The 25,954-nt window shown below is 40.9% G+C and overlaps 2 protein-coding genes across 4 annotated transcripts; both read left to right on the top strand.

The window, feature by feature from the left end:
* The first annotated feature begins 32 nt into the window (after positions 1-32).
* Positions 33-24,307, top strand: LOC112574011. 2 transcript variants are annotated; one of them, XM_025254791.1, is made up of 5 exons: positions 10,466-10,533; positions 22,423-22,551; positions 23,121-23,368; positions 23,649-23,791; positions 24,115-24,307. In XM_025254791.1, the coding sequence occupies exons 1-5, from the start codon at positions 10,485-10,487 to the stop codon at positions 24,290-24,292; spliced, it is 747 nt and encodes a 248-aa protein (XP_025110576.1). In that variant the 5' UTR covers positions 10,466-10,484; the 3' UTR covers positions 24,293-24,307. The 2 variants fall into 2 exon arrangements, with proteins under 2 accessions (XP_025110577.1, XP_025110576.1); XM_025254792.1 differs by lacking the exons at positions 10,466-10,533; positions 22,423-22,551 and adding an exon at positions 33-195.
* Positions 2,172-14,766, top strand: LOC112574012. Of its 2 annotated transcripts, none has more exons than XM_025254795.1 (4): positions 2,172-2,254; positions 13,451-13,611; positions 13,733-13,886; positions 14,143-14,766. In XM_025254795.1, the coding sequence occupies exons 2-4, from the start codon at positions 13,498-13,500 to the stop codon at positions 14,250-14,252; spliced, it is 378 nt and encodes a 125-aa protein (XP_025110580.1). In that variant the 5' UTR covers positions 2,172-2,254; positions 13,451-13,497; the 3' UTR covers positions 14,253-14,766. The 2 variants fall into 2 exon arrangements, with proteins under 2 accessions (XP_025110580.1, XP_025110579.1); XM_025254794.1 differs by lacking the exon at positions 2,172-2,254 and adding an exon at positions 13,119-13,210.
* Positions 24,308-25,954: the final 1,647 nt, after the last annotated feature.

Here is a 25,954-nt window from a genome sequence, read left to right as displayed (position 1 = left end):
AAGTAAAAGTTGCGAAAGATAAACAGCAGGGGAGAAAACTGTCGCATATGTTGTTTGCTTGCATAGTCTGCGTGGATGGCTTTGTGGGAGACAACTGTGACCAGGCCTGCCATTGCTACGGAGAGCTTTGCAAAGGGGGACAACCGTGCAAGTATGGGTGTGAGGCAGGGTGGACAGGTCCCTACTGCTACACACGTGAGTTGAGCGAGGGGTTGTCTTTATATCTGAATTTTTGCACTGGAAAAAATACTCATGTCTTACATTTTGAGAAGATTATTGTGAACCTGGGAAGGCTGATTCACTATAATAAATTCTGTTTTTTCTGTCACTCTGTCTGCATGTTATTTCCTGACTGATTCTTCTTTCAAATGAAATCAAACTTTATTCCGAGGAAGTCAAGACAGAAATTTTTCTTTTGCTTACGAGCCCAACCACAAATACAAACATAACATGAGCATAATAAACATATGAGTATAACACAATTGCCAGATATACTCATGCAAGACATTGAACACACATGCACACATACAACTTTTCTCACACACATGCGAACCTCCTAAGGAGGATGCCAGATAGTATGGCAGCCCGACCAGTGTTTGTGCCTCTTATTTACTCATCCTTCTTTCGCATTGTGTTTATTTTGTTTTTGTCTGTCTGCGTGCGTGTCTGTCCACTTGAATGTTTGCTCCTCCCTTCGTTCATTCAAGTTTTACCTGCCCTGCGTATCTGTACAATGGGTTATACATACTAGTATAATAAATAATAACAATAATAATAAATAATAATAATAAAATATATACAGTGCCTTTTCTCAGATTAATGCTTTCATCCCATTCTGTCCTCAGGTCCGGTTTTTTTTTGGCTGTCAATATATGCTTTGATTTTTTTTTTTTAACCTCTGACCTTCAGGCACGAGGAAGGCAGAGGTCATCTACTACTGCGTCAACAACACGGCGGAGGGTCGCTACGCGCTGGTGAGGATTAACCTTTCGGACGCCAGTACCAGACGGTGCAGCTGACAGACGAGGCCGCATCCCCCCCCAGCCTGTGCAGCGCTCCGAGATGTGTACGACGACACCGGCGTCTACTCCGTCAAGATCCCCGTCACCCGGGACAACGAGGGGCAAGTGGGCTTGACCTGTGGTGGCAACCGGGTACATATACACGGTGCTACAATCTCTCAAAAAATCTACAAGGCTGTATATGTTACTATGCAACTACTCGAAAGAAAGCCACACATGGCGCAAACAAATAATTTCTGTAATGAACTTTTGTATTTTGATAGTCTGGGGTTGAAAGTCGTGTAATCGTGGTCTGTACACATCACTCTTTTTTCACTCCGTGTGTGTGGTGTGTATGTGGTGTGTATGTGGTGTGTGATCTGTGTTTTACGTGAGGCTCGTTCTCTGTGTAGACGGGAGACAACTCCTACAAGTGGTTGTTGGCTCTGCAAGAGAAAAACGGAGTGTTACTTCCCCTTGATCGCCGAGTGGAGCTGTCGTGTGATTTTGATACAGCGGACAGCTTGGTTCAGACACCGTCACACAGTGTTGCCGTGTACGAAAATCACACACACACACACACAAACGCACACACCCACACATCCTCTCTCCCTCCCTGCCAGCCTTTGTTAATATAAATTTCAAGAGGTCAAGACTAATATTTTCATGCCTTGCAGAAAAAGTTTAAATATAAAAAGGTACTGTTAAAAAGTTCATGAAAAATAGCATTACATAGCATAATGTCCGGTAGCATTTTCCATGCTATATATACTATGTTATTAAACAGAGAAAGTGATCAGCCGAACAACGGCCTTCCTTCAGTGGAAAAACCTTTGAATTCTCGCGAGTTCGTGAGTCTGGTGGTGACCGACTCCTTCACGGGACAAACTCTCACAAGGGCGAGACTCGGCGCAAACGTGCAACTGCGCATGACACTCTCCACCTCCCGGGTAAGCAGTGAGAGGAGAAAATACTTGAGAGCAAGAGAGTTTGATTAGTTTACGTCATAGTTTAATATAGCTATAGACATGCTAGTGAGTTAGTAAAAGAGGCTATCCAGTCCCCTTGAGCCTAGTCCCACTATGGCCAGAAAAGTCAGCTAGTTCCGGTCAGAAGAATGAATAATAATGATCACAAGTAAGACAATCAGAAACTTTGTTTTCAGGTCTGAGGGCCCAGGGTGTGTCTCCGTACAACTGTGTCGCCAGTTCCGGCGATGGCCTCTACCAGCTCGTTCTGACTGACTCTGACGGGTGAGAGAAGATAACCAGTTTTTCGTTTTTTACATACTTATTTTTTATTCAAAGTTTTTTTTTTTGTAAAGTAAGACGTAAGAGGTGATCCGTTGTTGGAAAGCTTAAGCAGGGAGAGACTGATTGCTTATTAAAAAGCCATCATCTCACAGAAGTCAAGCGAACAATGACAATGCAGTATTAAATTTACATAGATATAAACATTTGAAGGCAGTATACTGATATACAAGAACTGCATTAAAATACAATAAACACATGGCTTAATCTAATAATCTTATAAACTAAAATGCAGAAAAATACAAAACTTAGACGCTGATTAAAACTGCTTTTATGTGTAGCTGTCCAGCAGGCGGGTCCACCGTCATCTCTGAACTATGGGGACATAATGGCACGGTCAAATCCGATCCCTTCCAGTTGTTCGCCTTTGCCGGTCAGAACACTCTACAGATCGTCTGCTCCTTCCAGTTCTGCTTCAGTCGGGAGGACGTGTTCTGCACTGATGTAAGCTAGTGAAGTAGCCAAAAAATAACATGCTGAAGTGAATAAGTTAATGAATAAGCTTTTACTAACCAATCATCAAATGTCACTCTGTCTTGGTTTCTCACAGTCAGGTGCCATAAGAATGACATGTTCAATACAATTGTCTTGGTTTATTCTCGACTGTGGGATTCCAGATGGACGTTTTTTCATTAAGTTTTTACTGTTCTCGTCACAGCGATGCAATGCCAGGAGAATGGCACTTCTGACCACCACTAATTACGGGGACACCTCCACTTACAACTACTGGACCTCCACCACGTACTGGTACCGCAAGAAGCGAGAAGCCAACTCAACAGAGTTCGCCACCGCGGTGGTCACGGTCATAACAGGTGACCTAAGCATTCTGATTGGTTTTGAAAACACTTTAACAAAACTGTTTATGCCTACACAGGTCACTTGTGGATGTCACAGATAGTTTTTTTATATAAGCAAGTTCATCAATCTGCTGTTTAATACCTTCGCTTTGCATGTTTACCTAGAAATATTTTTAATCAGAATTTTATTTGACAGAAAACTTTTACATATTAATCCCTGTAACGTAACTTCATCTTTAATAAAATATTTTTAAAATCCCAGAAAATCTATAATGAATGTCGAAAGGAACGTCGTCGATTAACTGAATAATTTTAGGTATTTCTATGTTTTCAGTCATCTATCATGTTTCCATAACTACACTGTTTAATTTTCATCTAAAAAGAATGAAATTTTAAGTAAATTCTCTCCCTCTAAAAGAAAATAATATTCAATATTCTTTCTGTCACCAGAACCCAGCAGCACAGACACCAAGCCCACACCCAGCATGGCGGCTACTAACACAGTGCATCAGGTTGTCTGGGCAATGCTTCTGTTCCTCCCTCTTCTTTGTGGCTTCAGAGTCTAGACTCTTGTTTCCCTTTTTTTTTTTTTTTTTTGATTATATGTTCGTTTTTGACAGGTGAAACTAATCTTGTTTTGGAAGCGCTTTTGTCCTGTCTAGCATTAGGAATTGTTTGTAGGACTAGTTGTTGTATTAAGCGAATCCCTATCAGCCTCTAAGTTTGTGTTAAATAACTAGAAGTGTTTCCCGCAGGATGCATACAGAATTCGCCATGATTGTCGACTTCCTATTACTAACTCTCATCTGCACAGTTAAGATAATGAATGAATCCACTCTCAAAATTAACAGCCTGGTGAAGGCATAATGCTTACTTCTTTTTTTTTTTTTTCATGCCCGTATTATCTCAAAAATGTGTCAAGAAGATCATAGACATTCAGTCTCGCAACAAATGCTTCAGACATATATCTGATGGACAAGATTATACACTTTAGTGATCCAGCCTGATAGGATGCAGCAGTCCCTGCAGCAAGGGAGGGTGCAATATGCAGAAGCTATGGAACAGATGGAAATGGAAAACACGCCACTGACAGCACAGTCTGAAATAAAACTTGCTGACATGTCACTGCGATGTAGGTAGTGGGTAGGTTCTGTTGTAAAATACGATGATTTGGTGTTTGGACTTGAAACCTCAGGACACAGATTCACGCCAAATGAATAGTTCTGTGCAACGCCTTGACAGCAGCAGCTGCAGCACCTGCATCAGCACAACTGTGGCTGTGACCTGAGAACTTGACTGACTGAGCTCTTGGTAACCACCAACTTTTCTTTGAACACCCCATTCGTATCACTGTCAGATGATGTCACCTAAATCTCAATAACCTTTCTAGACACGAACACAGTCTGGAGTCGATGGACGATGTGAACTGTTGACTGTGGTTGGGTAGAAAGAAGCTGGAAACTCCCACATACTATGCCACTGAACTACTTTTAAACAAAAGTCCACCTACATCATCCGTATCTTTACATTATGAAAGTGACAAAAAGGATCCAAAGTCAAGTCTTCAAATTATAATGGTGGACACATAAACCACAGTCCGGTCTGACAGAACAAATACATAATGAAACATTTATAACTATATTTATATAAAATCTTAATATGCAATGTATACGCTTAGAAGGGAGTTACCTCTATTTTAATTGTTTTCAATCACCCCCAGTGGAGTATAGGTCCGCAACTACACCACGCAAAGCTTGTGTTGTATTTGCGGCTTCTGATGCATTTTTACAGAGATCAACAACAACAACAACAACAACATCCACTTTTCTTCAGCGCGCTTCCCTGCTGGCAGCATGTTCAATGTATTTCAATATTAGCAATTGGCAACATCATCGATGTTATATACCTATGCAAAGTGAACAACAAACAAATGAAGGAAAATTCCGTTCAGTCTTTTATTGTAGATCAAGACACACAAAAATTGCTAATGATGACAATTTTATCTATGAATTTAATTTGATGAAAATGAAAGAAAGTCTTTGTATTCATGGCTTTGCATCAAAGTAGTATTTGGAGGTAATGAAGGGTCAACGTTCAATGCAATAATCTGTGTTCCTTAATCGGGATGAAACTGTACATTCCGTTCTCGAGATAACAGTAAAGGTCGTTCCCTAAACCTCCCCCATCCTTTCTTTTTTTTAGGTCATTAGGGACAGAACTGTTAGAGACCTCATTTTTCTTGAGATACACGCCTACAAACATCACCTTGCACAGAAAGTGGACACCAGCCATAGGTTGTACACTGTACATGGCTACCTTTGCGTTTCGAAGGTTTAGAGGCATTCATAATTTAGGTTCGCCGAGACTAACAGAGGCTAAGCGTTGGTCTCGGCAGACAGACAGCAGTCCACCTATACACGTCTGTGCACAAACTCGCACACACAGGAAGATACCTGCATGTCTATACATGCACATGTTGAAATAAGTTACTTTTTTTTATGAAAAGGCGATGGTGGTGTTAGAGTGATCTCCCTTCCAGGCGTCTTGAGATTCCACGAAGTCTTATTGTACACACACAATGAGGGGCTGGTCTGCCCTCGCGCTGTACTCTGTTCATGTAAATCTCTGTGTTGCTGTTGCCACTGGTGTTAACCCTGAAATTTCTCTTGTCAGTACAGTCCTGCTGTCTGTGTGTCGGTCAGTCTGTCGGGTAGCCTGTTATTTCTCCAACCTCTAGTTGGTTCATGATAATCGCCATCATATCAATGTCGTCTGCAAAGCTGCCTCCCACTCATCATGTCGGTTAGAACTGGCTTCTCGCATCACGTTGTTCAGCAATGGGTGGCCGGCTGTCTTGGGTATTTACTGCACGGTGTTGGTCAATACATAAACAAGAGCTGATCAATAGAAGTTCAATAAATGCTCGCAAAAGAACACGTGCACATGCGCATCTGTACTCAACCATGGGGAATATCATAAACAAGCGCATGAATGCACGTGAAAGCAAAACACACACATTCTCATACACCGGAATATGTTCACAGACAGGTATTAAATATTTATAAACACATGCGAGAACTCACTCACTCACTCATATTCAAGCAAACGGTCGGGAAGACAGACAGACAGAAAGACAGACGGACAAACAAACAAACACGCAGAAAGGCAGAAAGGTAGAAGAGGTTTGAAATATTCCCATAGCTAGAAGCTATTTTTAAACATTTTTTAAAAGCATGAGAGTAGATATTGAGTTCATGGAACATTCACACGTCGTTGATACAAAGTGAATGGGGTGTGGTGCTTCTGAGCAAACTAAAGTTGAAGTGTTTTCTTCTCAAAAGAGACAAAGAAAGGTGTCCGTGGTAAAGAGCCCCCGTTTGCGCCTGCCCCCGGAATGAATTTCCACTTTTTAAAGGGGTTAATACATGTGAGTTAGAGTTTTAGAACATACGCTTCTTGTCGCTGGTTGTATTTACTTGGATCCAATGGAGTTAAGGCTGGATGAAAAGAAACGAATTAAGAAGTGAGTATGTGGCTTTTGTTAGGGTGTAGATGGCCTGTTAAGTTGTTTTGATAATTGTTAGGTGAGGACAGGGTTTGTTGTTGGTTGTCATTGAAATTCGGTTTAACTGGGAGAGTTAAAGTCACGCCGCAGACATATAACGTTTTGAATGTTTCAGTTAAATCAGTTGAAATATTTATATCAATGAGTTGATTGCCCATCGGTTAATGTTGGCAACGTTTTTATATATTAATCCGATCGAGAGGTTAGCGCTTGCCACTGGCTTTATCGGGCAGCTCGAGAAGTCAATCACGGAGTGAGTTCCCATGATGTAGTGTGTTCTTTCCACATCACCATTGTTTCTGTAAGGAGTTTTGTGGGGGCTTGGCTAACATTTCATTGTGCTTCTCCATCAGACCTCGGAGGTATAGTAAACCTTGAGATACAGCACGAATTTCGCAGATTAACGTTTTAGCATTTTGCCATTGAAGCAAGCAAAGGACAAGTAACCGGAGTTTTTTTTTCCACAATATTTTTAAAATCTGTTTATAGGTGGGAGTTTCCTTCAATCAAAGCGAATGTTCATTTTGGCAATTGAGGTTGTTTTTTTTTTTCCTGTTAAAACTGTAAAAGAATGTCTGTTTTGGTTTAGATACAGCCCCGAATGCAATTTCTGTCCCCTATTTGGAATTTTTTACCAAAAAAGTCAATACCTCAACATACAACATTGCAAGTCCACTGATTGGTCAACATGTTCACAGTTCTGGTATTGATATAATTTGAGTCAATTCACAGTTTTTTAACAAATGAAATCTTTTTTTAAAAAAGTGAATTTTCACTAAGCAATTTTGGTATTAAAAGACACAAAGTATCTGTATGTTTGGCTGTGACAACAAACGAATGACCGCTGTGTGATATGTTTCAATCAACTTAGCTCAAGCTTTTAGTTTTGACTCGGGTTCGTCTTTAATTGAGGTTGAAAGTGTGTCTTTATGACTAAATAGGCTTTCTATGTATACAGCCAACAGGCTTGTGTGACAGCTTGATATAGGATACCAGTCTTTATTTTCTTGACCTGCGCACCTATGCGTCAAGACGTACCTCGCAGAAAATGATGACATGAAGGGAGCAAAAGGCTTTTCAATTTCATACTCACAGTCTTTTCAATTCATTGGCTTCTTCGTACAAAAGGAAAAAAGTGAAGTTTGAGGTGGCTGTACAAAAAACCTCAACAGGTCACACGTGATTTTACATCAGCACAATTAATTGAGAAAACCTTTCCTACTGGCTAATGTAGTCACGTGATCTGGGTCTATAAAGGAGGTGACTGAACAAGTGCCAACCCCGTTAGACAGCCAAGAGGTGTGCGGATGCAATGACTGTCCCCAAGTCTGGCTCCCACCTGGTTCTTTCCTGGTGCTGGCGGGAACAGGACGCGGTCCTGCACAAACATTCGACATTAACGCCACCTACCAGGTTGCAGTGAATTTCTCCCAAGGCATTGTGGGTAAGTCTGAAATACATATTTCACAGTCCATAGTTTATTCATAGTAGACATATAGTGCAGGTGAGCAAGCCAGGGGAGACTACGCGGTTAAATTAAATCTTATATAAACAAGTAGGTGGAGATTACTCCATTAACTTAAATGTAAGAGAGACATAGCGGACTGCGATACAAATTTAGTTAAAACAATTTAGTTGCATGGTGGTTTTTTTTACATTAGGTAAATATTCTAATGTAGTATGCCACGAGACTATCTCCACTTAAGAACTCAAAGAATGTGACTTTGTAAACCAATAAATTAGCAAAATAATGCGCGTGGCTTGATAATTGGTTTGCTGGTTAGGTGAAAAGAAAAGGGCTCATTTCTCTCACTGATTCACAATTTTTATTTATGATTTTATTTATATGATTTTATATTGTTTTTATAGTTTATATGATTGGGGTACAGTGCTGCGGTACTGGTCAAACCTATTTTTTCGCTGGCAAGAGCAAGAAGAATATCATTAAGACTTTGGTTGTTGGTGTGTTGCATTAGCAGTCCACCCTTCCCCCACCGAGATAAGTGCCAACCAGCGGACGGTGACACGGAAAAGCACTTTTTAAATTCCAGACATCAGAACAAAGTTTGTATTGCCCACTGTAAGCAAAGAACAGACGCATTCATTTTGGGAACAGCTGCAAGAGCTCGGCGTTGTTGATGACCAGATAATTCCAAAGCGGATGAGAAAGATGAACTTCGTTGTCAGGAAGCAAATATAAGCTTGTGATATACCTTTAGATTTTTATATACTTGTACTTCATTTAAATGTACATTAATAGTGTCACTGAATAGAGAGATTTTTTCAGCCAGTGGAATCTACGAGTGCGATGATGTGGTGTCACCCCGATACGCTTGTCCCAACACCAACTGGACCCTCGTCCTTGCTTCCGATGGGCCGATCTGTCTTCAGCTGGTGGACATTTTGGAGATGTATGACAATGCTAATCAGTCGTGCGGAAACATGGGTGAGTCAACTTCTGACTATCATGTTCAGAACCACGCCAGAGAGCTGTCGAGGTGAAGTAGCCTCAGCAAGTCCTCAGGTAGAAGTAATGTCTGAGGTCCTAATGTTCTATTTGATATGTCCTCTCGATTAAATACGGCCAGCATTCTACCATGCAGGGCAGCAAACATTGTGCTTCCGGAGCCAGACTCACTTACTGTGTCTCTACCATACTAGGCTTGATGATGTTAATTGTGATGGTTCTAGCGCTCTGTGTTTGTGTTTTCAAACATTCGTGTGCAAGGTTTAGGCTTGGTAACAACAGAGCTGGAGCAGAACACATGTGACCCTCCACGACGAAATGAGTCTTAAGTCGTGAATTTCAGATTTGCCAAATTGCATATTTTTTAAAGTACGGGTTCTGAGCTTTCTGTTGATACAAAAGTTGTTCTACTAGTCCCAACATTGAGTGAGTTATAAACGTTCGAAGTGTGAAAGTACGATGGCGGCAATTTCGAGAACAGCGGCTTCAAAGATTAGCGTCAAGATGGCGGAACGGGTCTGTTTACTCCGACACTTTTGCAGACAAATCTTTTGTTCGGTTAATATTTGAATCGTTCTTTGAAGAAGTTGAACATACATACTCCGCGCTTTCTGTCAAGGTATAACACGATGGGTTATGACAGGAAACATTATCGAACATCGTTTGAATTTCGTCTGAAATCAGTACGGATCGCAGTAGGATACCTCGATTAAAATGTATTTTAAGTCAATTTCTAACTTTTATTTTAACATAGCAGTGTATTTTCTGATAGTTTAATAACCAAGGAATCCATTCTTGAAGAAAAGTCAAACTGCACAAAACTGACCCCTATCACCTTTCGGGGTCTCTAGCACAAAACTGTTCCGCGCGACTTAAGACTCATTTCGTCTTGGAGGGTCACATATATTTTTATCTTACATGTGATTTGCTTGTTTATTCAGGTTTCATACCATTTCGATACGTCGGGGAACTGTGGATTGGCCTTAGGAGAGAGAATAATTTCTACGGTTCATTTTACTGGCTAGGGACTGGGCAAATTCCTTCAGTAAGTGTTTGGCTTTCCTATGGTAACCTGCACAGTGACTGGTCTGCACAATGAAACATAGGCCCAGCTCAGCCACTCGACTGTTCTTTGTCTTACTCGTACTCAAACTTATAGTCAATACAGATGTTGACAGTGAGTGAGTGGGTAGGTGGTTGAGTGACTGGGTGAATGAGTTAGCGAGCGAGTGACTGTTGTTGTTCTGCCCACAGTACATTAACAGCGATGACTACAACGCCTACGTCAACCATTGTTGTTGGCTCGACTGTACCTACTTAACGTATCCATACAGGAAGTGGGTTATGGCGAATTGCTACGAGAGCAGACCGTACATTTGTGAGAGAAACAAAGGTAGAGATTAACTTGGTTCTGTACATAAGGCAATGATGTACAATCGCTTCTATTAAAAATGCAGCTTTCTGGACAGATATTGGCGTTTATTTAATGTTCTCATGTTTAATTTTTTTTAATGCGGGACTTAAGGTCCTATAGTTTTATTCGATGGCTTCTGTGCTAGCTACCGCCTCTCCAACCCATTGAAACATGCCCATTACCGCTTTTATGAGCCTTCATACAACGTTTATTTTATTTTGCTAAAAATGTGCATATATGACCGTTCATTCTCTTCACTTCCTACATATAGTACTGCATACATTAATGCACATAACTGTATGAAACTTATAGGCCCTCCAAAAATTTCTATATATTGAAAGAATTAACAGGAATAAATGTCGGAGGTTTTAGACATAAACGGAGATAATTACAAAAATGTGAAGTTGAAGTTCTAAACTACTCGACATCACGGCCAGTGCGAGAGACTAAAACACATGCATAACACAACAAACAACGGAAATTGGTCAAAGCTTTGACGTCACGGTTGTCCAAGAATCCAATTACATAATACAAGAAATTGGCCAAAGCATTCACAAAAGTGAACGAATCTATCTTGTATTCATCTCTGCCAAGTCTTTAGAAAATATTTTCAACTGTAGTAGACTTTAAAGTAAAATTTGCACAAGATTCACTACAGGACCACGGGGAGACAACTGTCATTCTTACCGTCGATTTTTACCTGTCTGCAGTGTGTGTGGATGGCTTTTTGTGGGAGTAACTGTGACCAGGTCTGCCTTGCTACGGAGAGACTTGATTTAAGAGGGGGACACGATGCAAGTATGGGTGGTGAGGCTGGTTGGGACAGGTCCCTACTGCTAACACACGTGAGTAGACAGAGGTGGACTGTCTCCTTTTCCTGAACTTCTTTGCACTTAACTTCATGAGTGCAACCGATTTAGAATGTTAGCGAGGACATACAGGGGCTGATTCAGGGAGAGTTAATCTTTGATTTTTCTGTACATCTAGCTGCAAGATTTCTTTCCCCTTGTAAGTATGACTATCACTCCTCTCTTCATTCATTCTCAGGTTTTCCGTCAATGCCTCAATGTGTTTGTGCTTGCGTAGGTATAAGGGTGTAGCCATAGAGTAGTCATATATTATTTAGCATAGTTCTACCACGTAAAATGCTTTGCTTATATCACACAATGTCCAAAAAAAAAAGACTACTTATAGCATCAGACACTCAAAGTCGTTAGCGACGGGCGGTCATGGCTGGTAAAGCCTGGCTGCTATAAGGACACCATTGGATTGTTTTTATTTTCAATGTCCAATCTGACTTTCAGGCGTGAAGAGGGCAGAGGTCATCTACTACTGCGTCAACAACACGGCGGAAGGGTCGCTACGCGCTGGTGAGGATTAACCCTTCGGACGCCAGTACGAGACAGTGCAGCTGACAGACGAGGCGGCACCCCAGCCTGGTGCGCGGTCCGAGATGTTGGTACGACGCACCGGCGTCTACTCTCCGTCAAGATCCCCGTACAGTGGCCGGGTAACGAGTGGCAAGAATGGGCTTTCTGCGGGGCAAACCGGGTACGTGTACCGGATTCGCAACATATTTTCAGTCTGTACAGGTAGCATGTGATTTCAAAGAATCAAACAAGCAAAACAACACCCAACAACGAACCAAAAAAAAAAAAGTAAACGAGTCAAGCATAAAGGAACGAACGAACGCTTCTACAACTTTAATACTAAAGTATTTTTTATGGGATGGATTTGTAGACTTGTCTATTGTCACAAACAATAGTGTGTGTGTTACATGAGCTTCTTTGTCCATCGACAGCAGTTAACTCCTACAAGTGGCTGTTGACTCTACAGAGGAGAAGGAGTATGCTTCTCCTTGACCGCAGGGTGGGGTGCTGTCATGTGAACTTGACAGAGCGGTCACATTGGTTCGGACACGTCACAGAGCGTTGCCGTGTATGAAAAACCAGACTTACTGTTTCTACTCTCTCCTTTTATTTCTTGCTGTCTGCTAATGCAAATTTAAATTTCATATTATTTATACTTATATTATATACTATTTTTGACGTTTTCAGATTCTCTTAATATACAATCTAATCAATGCAATAAACTAAAAAAATTAAGATGTTTTTAAGATACACACATGAAGCTTTTGTAGAAAGAAGTACTTTCTAGTTGGAACCTTGGAAAGCAAACGTTCATACTATTTTATGTTTTTTGTTTTGTGAACAGAGAAAGTGATCAGCCAAACAACGGCCTGCTTCAGTGGGAAAACCTTTGAATTTTCTCGCGAGTTCGTGAACCTGATGGTGACCGACTCCTTCACGCGGACAAACTTCACAAGGGCCAAACTCGGCGCCAACGTGCAACTGCGCATGACACTCACCACTCCCCGGGTAATTAGATATGATTAGCAGATAAGCGAGAGTTAAATTAGTTACACATCAAATGGCCACTTAAAGTGTAGTAGTTACAACGATAGGCCTAAATGAGTGGGTGACAGATTCATCATCATCATCATCATCATCATTCATCATCATCATCATTCATCATCTAAGAGAGATGATCAGACCATTGTGTTTGCAGGTCTCAGGCCCAGGGTGTGTCTCCGTACGACTGTGTCGCCCAGTTCCGGCGATGGTCTCTACCAGATCGTTCTGACTGACTCCGATGGGTGACGAAAATAACTATTTAATTTTTGAGCTTTGTGTAAATCTCTTTTTTCTATTCAAAGAAAGTATGATTTGTTCAGCTAACACTAAAAATAAAAAGGAAAGATGAAGAAAAATGTATAAAACTAATGATGTTGTGAATTTTGTGGAGCAGGAATAGCTTTGATTCCCAGACGCAAGCTTATACAGTAAACATTTTCAAAGTAACATACAGATAGGGATCTTTGTTTTTCATGTGGTAGCTGTCCAGCAGGCGGGTCCACCGTCATCTCTGAACTAAGAGGACATAATGGCACGGTCAAATCCGATCCTTCCAGTTGTTCGCTTTGCCGGTCAGAACACTCTACAGATCGTCTGCTCCTTCCAGTTCTGCTTCACTCGGGAGGACGTGCTGTGCACTGATGTAAGCTATTCAAGCAGAAAAACAACAACATAACAAAACAAGTTACTTAGCTTTGGTTTATGACTGTTGTGCTACTTAAAATGGAGGTATTTTCATTAAGCTTTTCGTGTTCTCGTGACAGCGATGCAATACCAGGAGAATGGCACGTCTGACCACCACTAGTTACTGGGACACCACCACTTACGACTACTGGACCTCCACCTCGCCCTTGTACCGCAAGAAGCGAGAAGCCAACTCAACTGAGTTTGCCACCGCACAGGTCCAGATCATAACAGGTGAGTCTGTAATCTGTTCATTATTTAAAACATTGCAACAAACCGAAAGATTTTACCATCTCTTTGTAAATGTGTCACAGCTTCAGAAGACAATTCTCATAAGAAACTTAAAATACTTGCATGTAACGGCATCAATGGTTCAACCAGCACACACCCGACAATTGCACGTTCTTTCAACAACAAAACAAGATGATTTCCTGAGGTGACATAATAAGATTCATTACCAGTCACTTTTTCAATATATCTATGTCCCCAGAATATACCACCACGGACACAAAGCAGACTGCCAGCATGGCGGCTACAAACACAGTTGGTCCCATTACCTTGGCAATGCTTCTGATCCTGGCAACGCAATATCATCAATAGACAGCTTTAAAGTATTTCCAGCGATGTGAACTTTCTTCTTTAGAGTATATTCAGCCAGTAGGTGATGTTCATGACACTGCCTGACTATAGGAATATTTTGGAATGTTTATCCACAATATGACATTGTTTTATTTTTAGCGCATATAGTCTGACTACTTATATCGTCTGTGTATATCGAATATAAATAATATATATAAAGAATATGAAGAGTTGACTACATATGTCTCTTTTGTATAATTGACCTACAGACAGAGAATTAATTGTCTTTTTTATAAGTATAGTGCATAGAAAAATGTTGCTTATTTCTTATTCTTGTTGTATATTGTGTTTACGTGTATCAGACATTTTCTTAGAAACAGTCAAACGCTTTTAACAAAATATCTGTACTAATGTATTTAACATATTGAATATAACTCGATAATAAAAATAAGTTATAAATCAGAAAAGGCAAGCAAAGAATGTTTTAAGGAGAGTGGATAGAAAAGGTATGAATAATAAAACTATTGACAACTCATTTTTGTTTACTACCTGTTCTAAATCATTTTTAGACAATATATTTAAAACTGTAAAATTTTAAATCTTAATTTGGTTACTGAAGCATTAATTTACAGAATATAATAAGGGTTTTCACGCTGTTGTGGCGTAGGTTCAGTGTGGAAAGGAGAAACAGAGAGAGGAGGGAGATAGGATTGAGAGAAAGATGGAACAAGATTTGCATGCTTGTGTGACAAAATCTCAAACTGAATAGGTTACACACGTGTGTTGAAACACTTAGATGAGCAGCCGGACAAGCGAACCACACGAACCAAACGACCGACACACAAAAATGAAGGCGAACAGAGATGTAGAACTAAGATCGACGCAAGTATTTATTCATTACAATTGGTTGTCAGTCGTTGGGAGTGTGGATTACAACACTGCGACGCTCTGTGACCCTGAATGTCAAGGGCATGTCGCACGACTGATGAGCTGATGATGATGACGACGACGACGACGACGACGACGACGACGAACACGAGCGCCTGCGTGCCAGTACAGTTTGAAATAAGAGAAGCTGGTAAAGCTGTCAGATTGTAGTGAGTTGTGGTGGGTCTCGTATGAATGGGAACTTGGGTCTGACGTCTTGTGTGCGTCATTTATTCCACGTCACTTGAAGCAGAAAATGACGTCATATTCATGACGAAAACACTTGCTCTCAAAATGGCCGAGTCAGCGGGAAAAACAACGGTCTTGTCCGCCATCTTCTCTATAACTCCCACAGTGACATTTCTCTGAACTTGTGCCTCTTCCACTCGATTCACCTGCAAATCTCTTCATCGTCATCGTCATCTGCAGGGGCTCGTCGAGCGGTGTGTGTGTGTGTAACACGTCATACGTATGCAAGGTAAGTGTACGTTCGTTCTCTTACACAGATCCTGAACAAAATAACTGGGTTTCTAAGGTGTGGCAGTTACCAGTTGTAGGTGAATACCTAAGCGATAAGGAGATACATATATGCGCATTTGCATTGGACATTTTGTAAATAAGAATATGCTTGCACGACACACATGCACTTCCACACATTCTGGAATGTCTTCACAGGCAAGCATCGCAAACACATAAACTTATGAACGCGCTCGCACACACACACCCACTCTCGTAAACAGCTATCCATATCAAAGCAAACGTCCAGTCAGACAGATAGAAGTAAGTTTTTAATGTTCCCGTAACTAAAAAATATATCTCAAAGAGTTTTTTTAACGCATGAGAGCAGGTATTCAGCCCCTGGAGCATTACCATGGGGTCAGGCAGTGTGTTTGAAGCAGACCAAGGTTTCTGGGGTCTGGTCTCAAAAGAGACTGCAGCGTGTGAGTAGGTGATTGAGGGTGTGACGTGACTTTGAAATGTTTTCCACGTTATTCAAGCAGGAATGAATAATAAAAAAAAGTGACAAGGTAGCTTTTCAGACGTGTCCTTTCTATTACTGCTGCTTTGATCACTGGGAAAAAGGGGTTGAAACTATTAAAATGTGTATATGTTTGTGTTCGTGTTCATGTTTGTGTTTGTGTTCTTGCACAAATGACTTCAGGATTGCATGTGGATACGTTTACGTGACGGAGGCTTCAGTCACTGGGAGAGCTGGGACCGCACGTTAAGATATATATACCCACGCGCATATATGCTTGTGTCTGTCAACATAAACATCCTTTTCTTGTACGTGTGTGTGTGTGTGTATTTGCACATTTGTGTACGTAAGTATTTGTGTGTGGGTGTATTCATATGCGTGTGTGTATTAGCATGGGGTTTTAGTACACGTATGCATAATATCCATAGGATACTGCTACTCTAAACGGTAACAAAGAAACACCTGGCAAGCCTTTGTTTACAGTCTGGTGATCGTTCGAAGCTAAACAATCTTAGCTGTATGTTTGTAACATGTTTATCAATTTGTAAGGAACCGCATAAAGTCATTTGCAAAAAACTTGTTCGAGCACGAAAATGTACTGTAGTGGAAGTCAAGACAAGTCATTGTCACCAGCAAGAAGCCGCAAGCTTTACCTACATTTGTACATCAACATTATATTTAAAAGTGTCTGCCAGTGACACAGTATCAAATGTCATCACGGGGGTCTCGCAAACCGCTGATGAAAATACTCTTCAGTTCAGCTGCTTGATATCGCGTTATTCATACTGTGGCCCTGACCCCTGTACTACACTGGCAAGCCGCAAGTGCACACACACCCACAAACACAAGCTCAAACTTTGTCTGCTCACCTGGAAATTAACTGACCTACTTCTTATGAAAAATGGTTGGGGGGCATGAGAGTCGTCTCCCTTCCAGGTGTCTCGAGAGCCTTGGCCTTGTCCTGTCTTCCATCCAGGGACGTTTCTGAGAAAAGTCGCGTCGTTGAGTGAATCGGTTGGGTCTAGGAATGCAACGAACCGTGCAAAGTTGTTGTCAGACGCCATGGTCATTCTCTTGGCCTTGTACGTTACTTACTTTCCATATCACCATGCTTTCCATTTTACTGGACAGTCTTTTCTATTTCATGTACACAATTTCCACTTGGTTTATTCAGCTTAATCGTTATTAATCCAACTTTGAGGGCAATAATCAGTTGTATTTACACACGCATATAACCAAATAATATATTTATAGATACAGGCGATACACACAGACATCAGTGCAGACGTAGCCATTCACAGATATATGAACATAAGGACATATACACAAATATATTTAGACAATCAAAAAATTATATTTATTGAAAAGAACTAATGTTCAGTCGGGGCATGTTCCCACGTCCTTCGTGATCTGGGAACTGGGGGCCGGGGAGGGTGTGATGGATGGGCCTGGCGTTTCAATGGCGTAGCTGTCTTGCTTTATTGAAGTCTTATTGTACACACGCAAAAAAAAAAAACAAAAAAAACAAACAAACAAAGCGTAGGGAGGAGAGAAGTTGGTCTTGCGAAAGGTATGTCAGATTGAGTTGCAGGTGACTGATGGTTTCACACACTACGTCTTTCTTTCTCCATGCGTGCGTGTCTGGCCAATCACTCAGCATAGTGAGGCATTACAATAGTTTCGCGGGTTAAACCTGAGAAGTATGCAACGAAGAATCAAATCCCAAACAAAATAATAAGTTTTTAAGGTCTGTTAATTACCTTATCCCGGTAAAAGGAAACCCAAGCCACACACGCACTCACAAACAGCAATTCAGATTCAAAGGGAGGTAGACATTTTGTAAAGAGGGACGTCCTCTGGTTCTGACAACGCCCAAGCTGAGCTGTTCAAGAAGAATGAGGCCAAAACAGCAAAGGTCCTTACTGGCTAATTTGTGTCAAAGAATCTATAAAAGCAAAGAATGGCAAAAGATAAAAGCAATTACTACTCATACTCATTCCAAAGAAAAAAGGTTGACCAGCTGGTTGCGGGGGATTGCCATCATACCAATGTCGTTTGAAAAGCACAGGGTGGCTTCCCACTCCCCATGACAGAAAGGCTTCACGCATGATGTTCTCCAGTGCTGGGTGGCGAGGTGTCTTAGTTGTTTGCTGTACAGTGTTGATAAGTAAATGTCTGCGTTCGCAAGGACACGTGCGCGCACGCACTGTCTGACATGGGAAACATCACAAGCAAGCGCATGCATGCGGATAAAAAGACTACACACACACACAAACTCACATAAACTGGACTGAGTGCAGGTATTTGAGACTTATAAACACAAGCGCGCAAACACACACACACACACACACACACACACACACACACACACACACATACATATTCACTCACAATGGTCGATCAGACAGACAGACAGAAGGTCTGAAATGTTCCGATGACTAGAAGCTTTTTTTTTAAATAACATTGTTAACGCATGAGAGCAGGCATTCAGTCCATGAAAGTCACACTTCGTCCATAGAAATGGGGTGTGACGAGAGTTTTTGAACAGACCAGGGTGTATAACTTTTAGGGCTGTGGAGATGTACTGATGGCTTTGTAGTTGCGAAACAATTTCCTCTTTTTACAAGCAGGAATAAATTAAACAAATAACAGTGTCGAGTTCAAGACATAGTCTTCCTGTCACTGGTGACGCTCAAATCATGGAAGCGGAAGGGACTGATATATAATGAAACAATTAATATGCGTGTGTGTGCGTATTCTTTTGTTTACACTTTATCATGTGGTGTAAAGTATAACTGATATGCTTTTATTTTAAGTCAAACTAATATGCTTAGTTTAATATACGAGTTATCAAATATGAGAAGTCCGAGAACAATTCTGTCCCCCAAGATGCAAAATTTGATCATTGTAATTCTCATCAGGGTTTTTATTAAAAAAAAATAGTCATGAGAAAAGAAGGCCAATGAATTGTCATCGTCTCCTCATGCTATATTCACAGATATGGTTTTGATTTAGCCTTTAATGGTGACTTATTTAAGTCGTCACAGATTTTGAGTACTACACATGCAACTTTGATACCAGGTTTTATTACCTTTACCTGCGCCTGAAAGCTTACCTGTCACGGGTGCTATAAAGGGTGGAAAATTATTTTGAGTTTTAAGCTCGCAACCTTTTACATTCCTTGGCTTTGTGCAGAAGCAAAGTGGACACCATCTTGGCTGTACAAAGACAAATCAGAAGCAGGCCATAAGTGGTTTGGCGTCATAAGAAATTAACATAAACAAGTTTCCTATTGGCGAATTTTGTCACGTGACCTACGTTTATAAATGAGGTGATTCGTCAAGAACAAAACACTCAACGTTAGGCAACGAAGAGTTGTGGAGATGACAATGGCTGTCAGAGCATGGGTTACTCTACTTCTTCTGGTGCTGGCGGCACAGGACACGGTCCACGCACAAACATTCGACTCTAACTCCACTTACCAGACTGCAGTGAACTTCTCTGCTGGTATTGTGGGTAAGTCCTATGTCTTTGGAAACAAATATTTCACAGTTCGTCGAACACAGTTGGTGCAGGTGAACAAGCATGTGGAGACTTCATGATTAAGAAAGACACAGCAGTTCTTAATCTTAGGTTAAAACGATTCATTTGCAGCGTATTTATTCCATGAAGTAAATATTTTAATCGTCCTGCATGTATTGTTTATCACTCGAAAGGTTTTTTTTACAACGTTTAGTGTTCTACGAGTTCTTCTCCCGTTGAGAAGTGTGAATGGCCTGATATTCTTTTCTCAAGGAATTCTCATTTGCAGACAAATCCATGGTATATGATGCACGTGAATTGATAAGTGGTTGGAATAACTTCGATGGATAGGTGATAGGAATAATGCTCATGCAATTCCCAACCTGGGGGTAAACGGGATTATTTAGGACAGATTCTCCAATAGACTAGAGGATTAAAGTTTAGTGCAGGTGGAGATGGTCAACCGTTTCGACGCTGACGTAGAGCGAATGATCAAGAATTTAAGACAGGCGAAAGGTATGGTAGTTGGCTGCTGATTAGCAGTCCCCCTCCAACCCAAACTTAAGAGATTGCTGCGACCAGCAAAGTAGTAATACCACGACGAGGGGACCAACACGAGCGTCGTCAAAGTCCAGAAAACAGGACAAGATATGAATTGTACACTGCAGAAAAAAAAAACTACTTACACTTTATAGAGAGAAGCTGCAAACGGCTGTTAGTGTCGTTGATCAGGTGATTCCATACAGGATTAGGAAGATGAACCCGTTCTTTGATGTGTGCCGACACCAGCTTACCCCACTCTAACGTGTCTGGAATTCAGCTCATCGACGTGCTCAACCATCTTTATCTCTGCGTCGTCTAACTGGGGACAAAACACCGGAAATCAGAGCTCTGTTTTCTCAAGAGTTCCCCTTTCTACGGCTTTGGAAGAGAAGAATGCCTACTGCAGTTTAACCGCCATTACCCAACTAACCTAAAGTCGCTGTTCTTTTTCTTTAATACAAGTGACAGGTGATCTTCTCATTGACTCTAAGGACACTGGTTCTGTCCTGAAGGCAACAGTCTCTTGAATACATTAGAGACGATGGCGGGTTATGCCTCTTTGTGTTTCCGATTTTTGTGTCCATCAAAACATTTCTTGTTGTTGCAGATATTTTCTCAATGCAAATTGCTGATATTTTACAAAAAAAGAGTTGTTTTAATTTTAAACGCAAATCCTTAATAAACCAAGCCTTATATACCACCTTTTAAAACTAAGCTAGAGATTTTTCTCCCATGTTTCGATAAAACTGTTAATTCTACCTTATTTAAGAGTGAAAATGTTATGCGAACATGCGTGGGAGTGTGTGTGTGTATAGGGGGAAATGTAGGTGCGTACTTGTATATGTGCTGGCACGCTCACGGATGTTAAAACTATGTTAAAACTATTTTCAGCTATAATTATATTGCCCTTCTCTGTGAATATGTATAGATATCGTGTTCTATCTCCTTAGGCAGCGAAATCTACGCATGCGATGATGTGGTGTCGTCCCGATACGCTTGTCCCAACAGCAGCTGGACCCTGCTCCCTGCCTCTGACGGGCCGATGTGTCTTCAGCTGGTGGACACTTTGACCTCGGTTGAGGGTGCGAGGCAGTCTTGTGAAAACATGGGCGGGCGACTGCTGACTATTATGTCAGAAACACGACAGAAAGCTGTGGAGAGTGAGTAGTGGTCAGCTGTTGTGCAATAAAGGTCGTAGTAATGTAGAAAGACTAGTTTCTTTTTTCTTATATGTCCATTCGATTAAACAAGGGCAGCGCACTAGCACGCAGGATGTAGGCAGCAATCATTGTGTTTCTAAAGTCAAACTGTGATTTGTCATTATCGTATCAGCTTTGTGTAGCGGTTGTATGATGGTGGTGATCATAGTGTTTGTGTGTCTTTCAGTCTGTGTGCTTGTGTATGTGTGTAAAACACACATGTGCAAGGTTTTGGGTTTGCTATTAACCAAATTGGAAAGAAACTGGTATTTGTAACTGGTATTTGACTTGCTTGATTGTTTAGGTTTCATACCATTTCGATACGCCGGGGAGCTATGGATTGGTTTCACGAGACATTATGGCGACGGTTATTTTTACTGGTTAGGGACGGAGCCAAGTTTCCCCACAGTAAGTATACAGCTTCAGTGTATTCAGTTAGTCACTGAGTCAGTGACTTGAGTATTGACAGACTTTTATTGTTCTGTCCACAGTACATAAACGGCGATCATTACTACTACTACGCCACCCATTGCTGTGGAGTGGACTGTACCTATTTAACGTATCCATACAGGACTTGGGAATATTCGGATTGCTACAGCACCGCCAGACCGTATATTTGCGAGAGAGACAAAGGTAAAAACCAACTTGCTTTTCCGCATGTGCGATGACATATTTCTGGACATCTACTTTGCTGGCCTTTTATCATTATCATATTTCAGTGTCATCGATACAAGACTTTATGTGACACTTTGTGTCTTTATGTGACAACTTCGATCTTTAATTTTTCAACCCCTGAAAACAGTATCAACTTCGTGTGACTTCTACTCGACATTGCACCCAGTGCAGGATTTAAAAAAAAGCATAGTCTACAGACACCGGAAATAGGTAAAGCTCGTGACGTCATTATTGTCCACGAATACCACTACATAATACTTTACGTGTTTAAATATAATTTTCACAGTGTATTTCACAAGACAACGTAGAGACAACTGCTCTTATTTTGATTTTTACCTGTCCGCAGTGTGCGTGGATGGCTTTGTGGGAGACAACTGTGACCAGGCCTGCCATTGCTACGGAGAGCCTTGTAAAGGGGGACAACCCTGCAAGTATGGATGTGAGGCAGGGTGGACAGGTCCCTTCTGCTACACACGTGAGTAAATTGAGACGGTTTCTCTTCTTTCCTAAACTTAATGACAAATATTTTCGGAAGATTAGCTAGGACATATAAAGCTGGGATTAAGGTCACGTAAATCTTTGATCTAGCTGCATGCTATTTCTTCTTTTTTTTCTTTCTTTCGTTATTTCTTTTCCAACCTGTACGTTTGACTGTCACAATTTTCGTCTCTTTATTCACTATTATGTTTCATCAGTCTTTCCGCATCATGTGTTTGTGTATAAGTGTGAGCGCAAAAAAGAAAAACCGCAAAACGACTTTATGGCATCAGACACTTATTTTATATAAAAGTACTAACTAGGAAATGAGTTTACTACTACTGTACTATAAATAATTTGTACTATAGTACATCTGTACGAAATACAAGTACTTCAATATGCAGAGCTAGTTGGTAACTATGAGTGAATGATTCTCTATGAGGACAAAATGTATTTATTTTTCCTGCCTGTAAGTTGTGTCAGTAATCCCCCTTATTCAACAAATCTACTCTGTAACTTTCAATATACTTTTGGATTTTTAAAAATTATATTCTGACTTACTTTTAGGCGTGAAGAGGGCAGAGGTCATCTACTACTGCGTCAACAACACGGCGGAGGGTCGCTACGCGCTGGTGAGGATTAACCCTTTCGGACGCCAGTACCAGACGGTGCAGCTGACAGACGAGGCCGGCACCCCCCAGCCCTGGTGCAGCGGCTCCGAGATGTGGTACGACGACACCGGCGTCTACTCCGTCAAGATCCCCGTCACCCGGGGTAGCGAGTGGCAAGTGGGCTTTGTCTGCGGGGGCAACCGGGTACGTGTACACGTATTACGCATAATCAAGATATTAAAATCTGTATGTGTTAGCATTTATGGAAAAGGACATCTAAAATAACCCAACTGCTAAATCAACCAGCTAATGATCCAAAGAAGAAAGGAAAGAACAAACTAACCATCCAGTGAAAAATCAAATAAATGAGCGAACTAAAGCTTCTACTTACTTCCTGGCTGTGCACGTCCCCTGGAGAGAGAGAGAGAGAGTGTGAGTGTATTTTCTCACACGTGTGTAGAACGTAAGACTTTTGTCCGTCTAGACGGGTTACAACTCCTACAAGTGGCTGTTGACTCTACAAGAGAAGAAAGGAGTATTGCTTCTCCTTGACCGCAGGGTGGAGCTGTCATGTGACTTTGACAGGGCGGACAACATGGTTCGGATACAGTCACAGAACGTTGCCGTGTAAGAAAACCAGACTTTCTACTTTCTACTTTCTACTTTTATTTCTTTCTGTCTGCTACTGTGAATTCAAATACCACGTTAGTTATATTTTATATTTTGCAGCTTCTTCAAATATTCTTAAATACTATTTAAATTTTAAAATTTAATTTTCAAAATATCAAATTTTTTATGCGTTTCAGAATATATCTAAATATAACTTTAATGCGCACTATGAACGGGAACAAATGTTTAAGATACGAATTATGAAAATAAACTTTTGTGAGAGAAATATTTATTAGTTAACAGCAGCATTCATATTATTTATATTCTTTGTTTTGTGACAGAGAAAGTGATCAACCAAACAATGGCCTCCCGTCAGTGGAAAAACCTCTGAATTCTCGCGAGTTCGTGAGTCTGGCGATAACCGACTCCTTCACGGGTCAAACTCTCACGAGGGCGAAACTCGGCGCCAACGTGCAACTGCGCATGATACTCACCACCACCCTGGGTAATGAGGAATGATTAGTAGATAAGCGAGAGAGCTAATTAATTACACGTCATTTGACCACATTAAGTGATATAGTAATAACGATGGGTTAGTGAATGGGTAAAGAGGCTGACTGACCATCAAAGATTTTCTTTTCGCCACCGTAGAGAGACTCGTTGGTAAGCTGCTGTCTGTCAATGCGTCTTCAGTTTGGCTGAAAGGTACAGGTCCAAATAATGTACAATCTTCATCCTAAGGGAGACAATCAGACCACGGACGTGTAGAGGTGGATTGCTGTCTGTCTTCCAAGACCAACGCTTAGCCTCTTGCGATGTTCTCCGCTGTTAGTCTCGGCGAGTCTAAACAAAGAATATGACTAAATCGTTTTAGTAGTTAACTGGAAAAATCGTTGCCAGCAGTCCAGTAATACTAGTTCTTGATCAGACCATTGTGTTTGCAGGTTTGAGGGCCCAGGGAGTGTCTCCGTACGACTGTGTCGCCAGTTCCGGAGATGGCCTCTACCAGCTCGTTCTGACTGACTCTGATGGGTGAGAGTCGACAACCACTTTTTAAAAATATATTTTTAGATCTTTCTCTTTCTCTTTTGCGGGGGATTTGTTGGTGCAAAGTGAAGTGTTTTGTGACTAGTATCTGTCTTTTCTTACTCAAGGTAAGCAAGATTTGTTTCAACACTAGGAAAAAATGGAAACGTGAAAAAAATATTTATGGAGTAATTATATTTAAGTCAGTAGATTAATCTTATTATGCATTCGCAGACGAATTCTTATACAGTAAAAAAATTTTCAATTTAATATGAAGCTGGTTATCTTATTTTTTATGTGTAGCTGTCCAGCAGGCAGATCCTCTGTCATGTCTGAGCTAAGGGGACATAATGGCACTGTCAAATCCGATCCCTTCCAGTTGTTCGCCTTTGCCGGTCAGAACACTCTACAGATCGTCTGCTCCTTCCAGTTCTGCTTCACTCGGGATGAAGCGCTGTGCACTGATGTAAGCTAGTCAAGCAGAAAACAAACAAACAAGCAGAAAAAAAAATCAAAGCAATGTACAAACATAAATAGTTTATAAGTAGTAAATACATCACTTAGCTTCGGTTTATGATTGTGCTATTCCGAAAAATCGTTTTTCATGAGGCTTTCCTTGTTTTCGTCACAGCGATGCAATACGAGGAGAATGGCGCGGCTGACCACCATTAGCTACGGGGACACCAGCACCGACAACTACTGGACCTCCACCTCGTCCTGGAACCGCAAGAAACGAGAAACTAACTCAACCGAGTTCGCCACCGTTTTCATCGAGATCATAAAAGGTGAGTCAGGAATCTGAATATTATTTAAAACAATTTAACAAATCCGACAGTTGGTAACCTCTCTGTGTGCACACGCCATTCATTAAAAGCTGGTGATATCTACATTTGATGTTATGATGTTTGCACATATATACCTCTTTTCGTTAATATTGGAGTTCGTAAGTGTCTGTGATCATAGTCATCTTTAATGTGCTAATCAATGAAAAATAAATTATTCGTTGGTCTTAGAAAAATAAATCTGTAAATACCATCAAACGGACCATTTCCTTATAGATCCAGTCTCCCTTCTCCTGTTTTCATTCCCTTTCATCTTTACTTTGCTTAAATTTTTTGTGTTCACCTCAATAGAGCGAATTTCAAATGTTTTATC

This window comes from Pomacea canaliculata, linkage group LG10, assembly GCF_003073045.1.
Source record: "Pomacea canaliculata isolate SZHN2017 linkage group LG10, ASM307304v1, whole genome shotgun sequence".
NCBI classification, from domain to species: Eukaryota; Metazoa; Mollusca; class Gastropoda; order Architaenioglossa; family Ampullariidae; genus Pomacea; species Pomacea canaliculata.
This window is presented reverse-complemented; position numbering and strand designations above follow the sequence as displayed.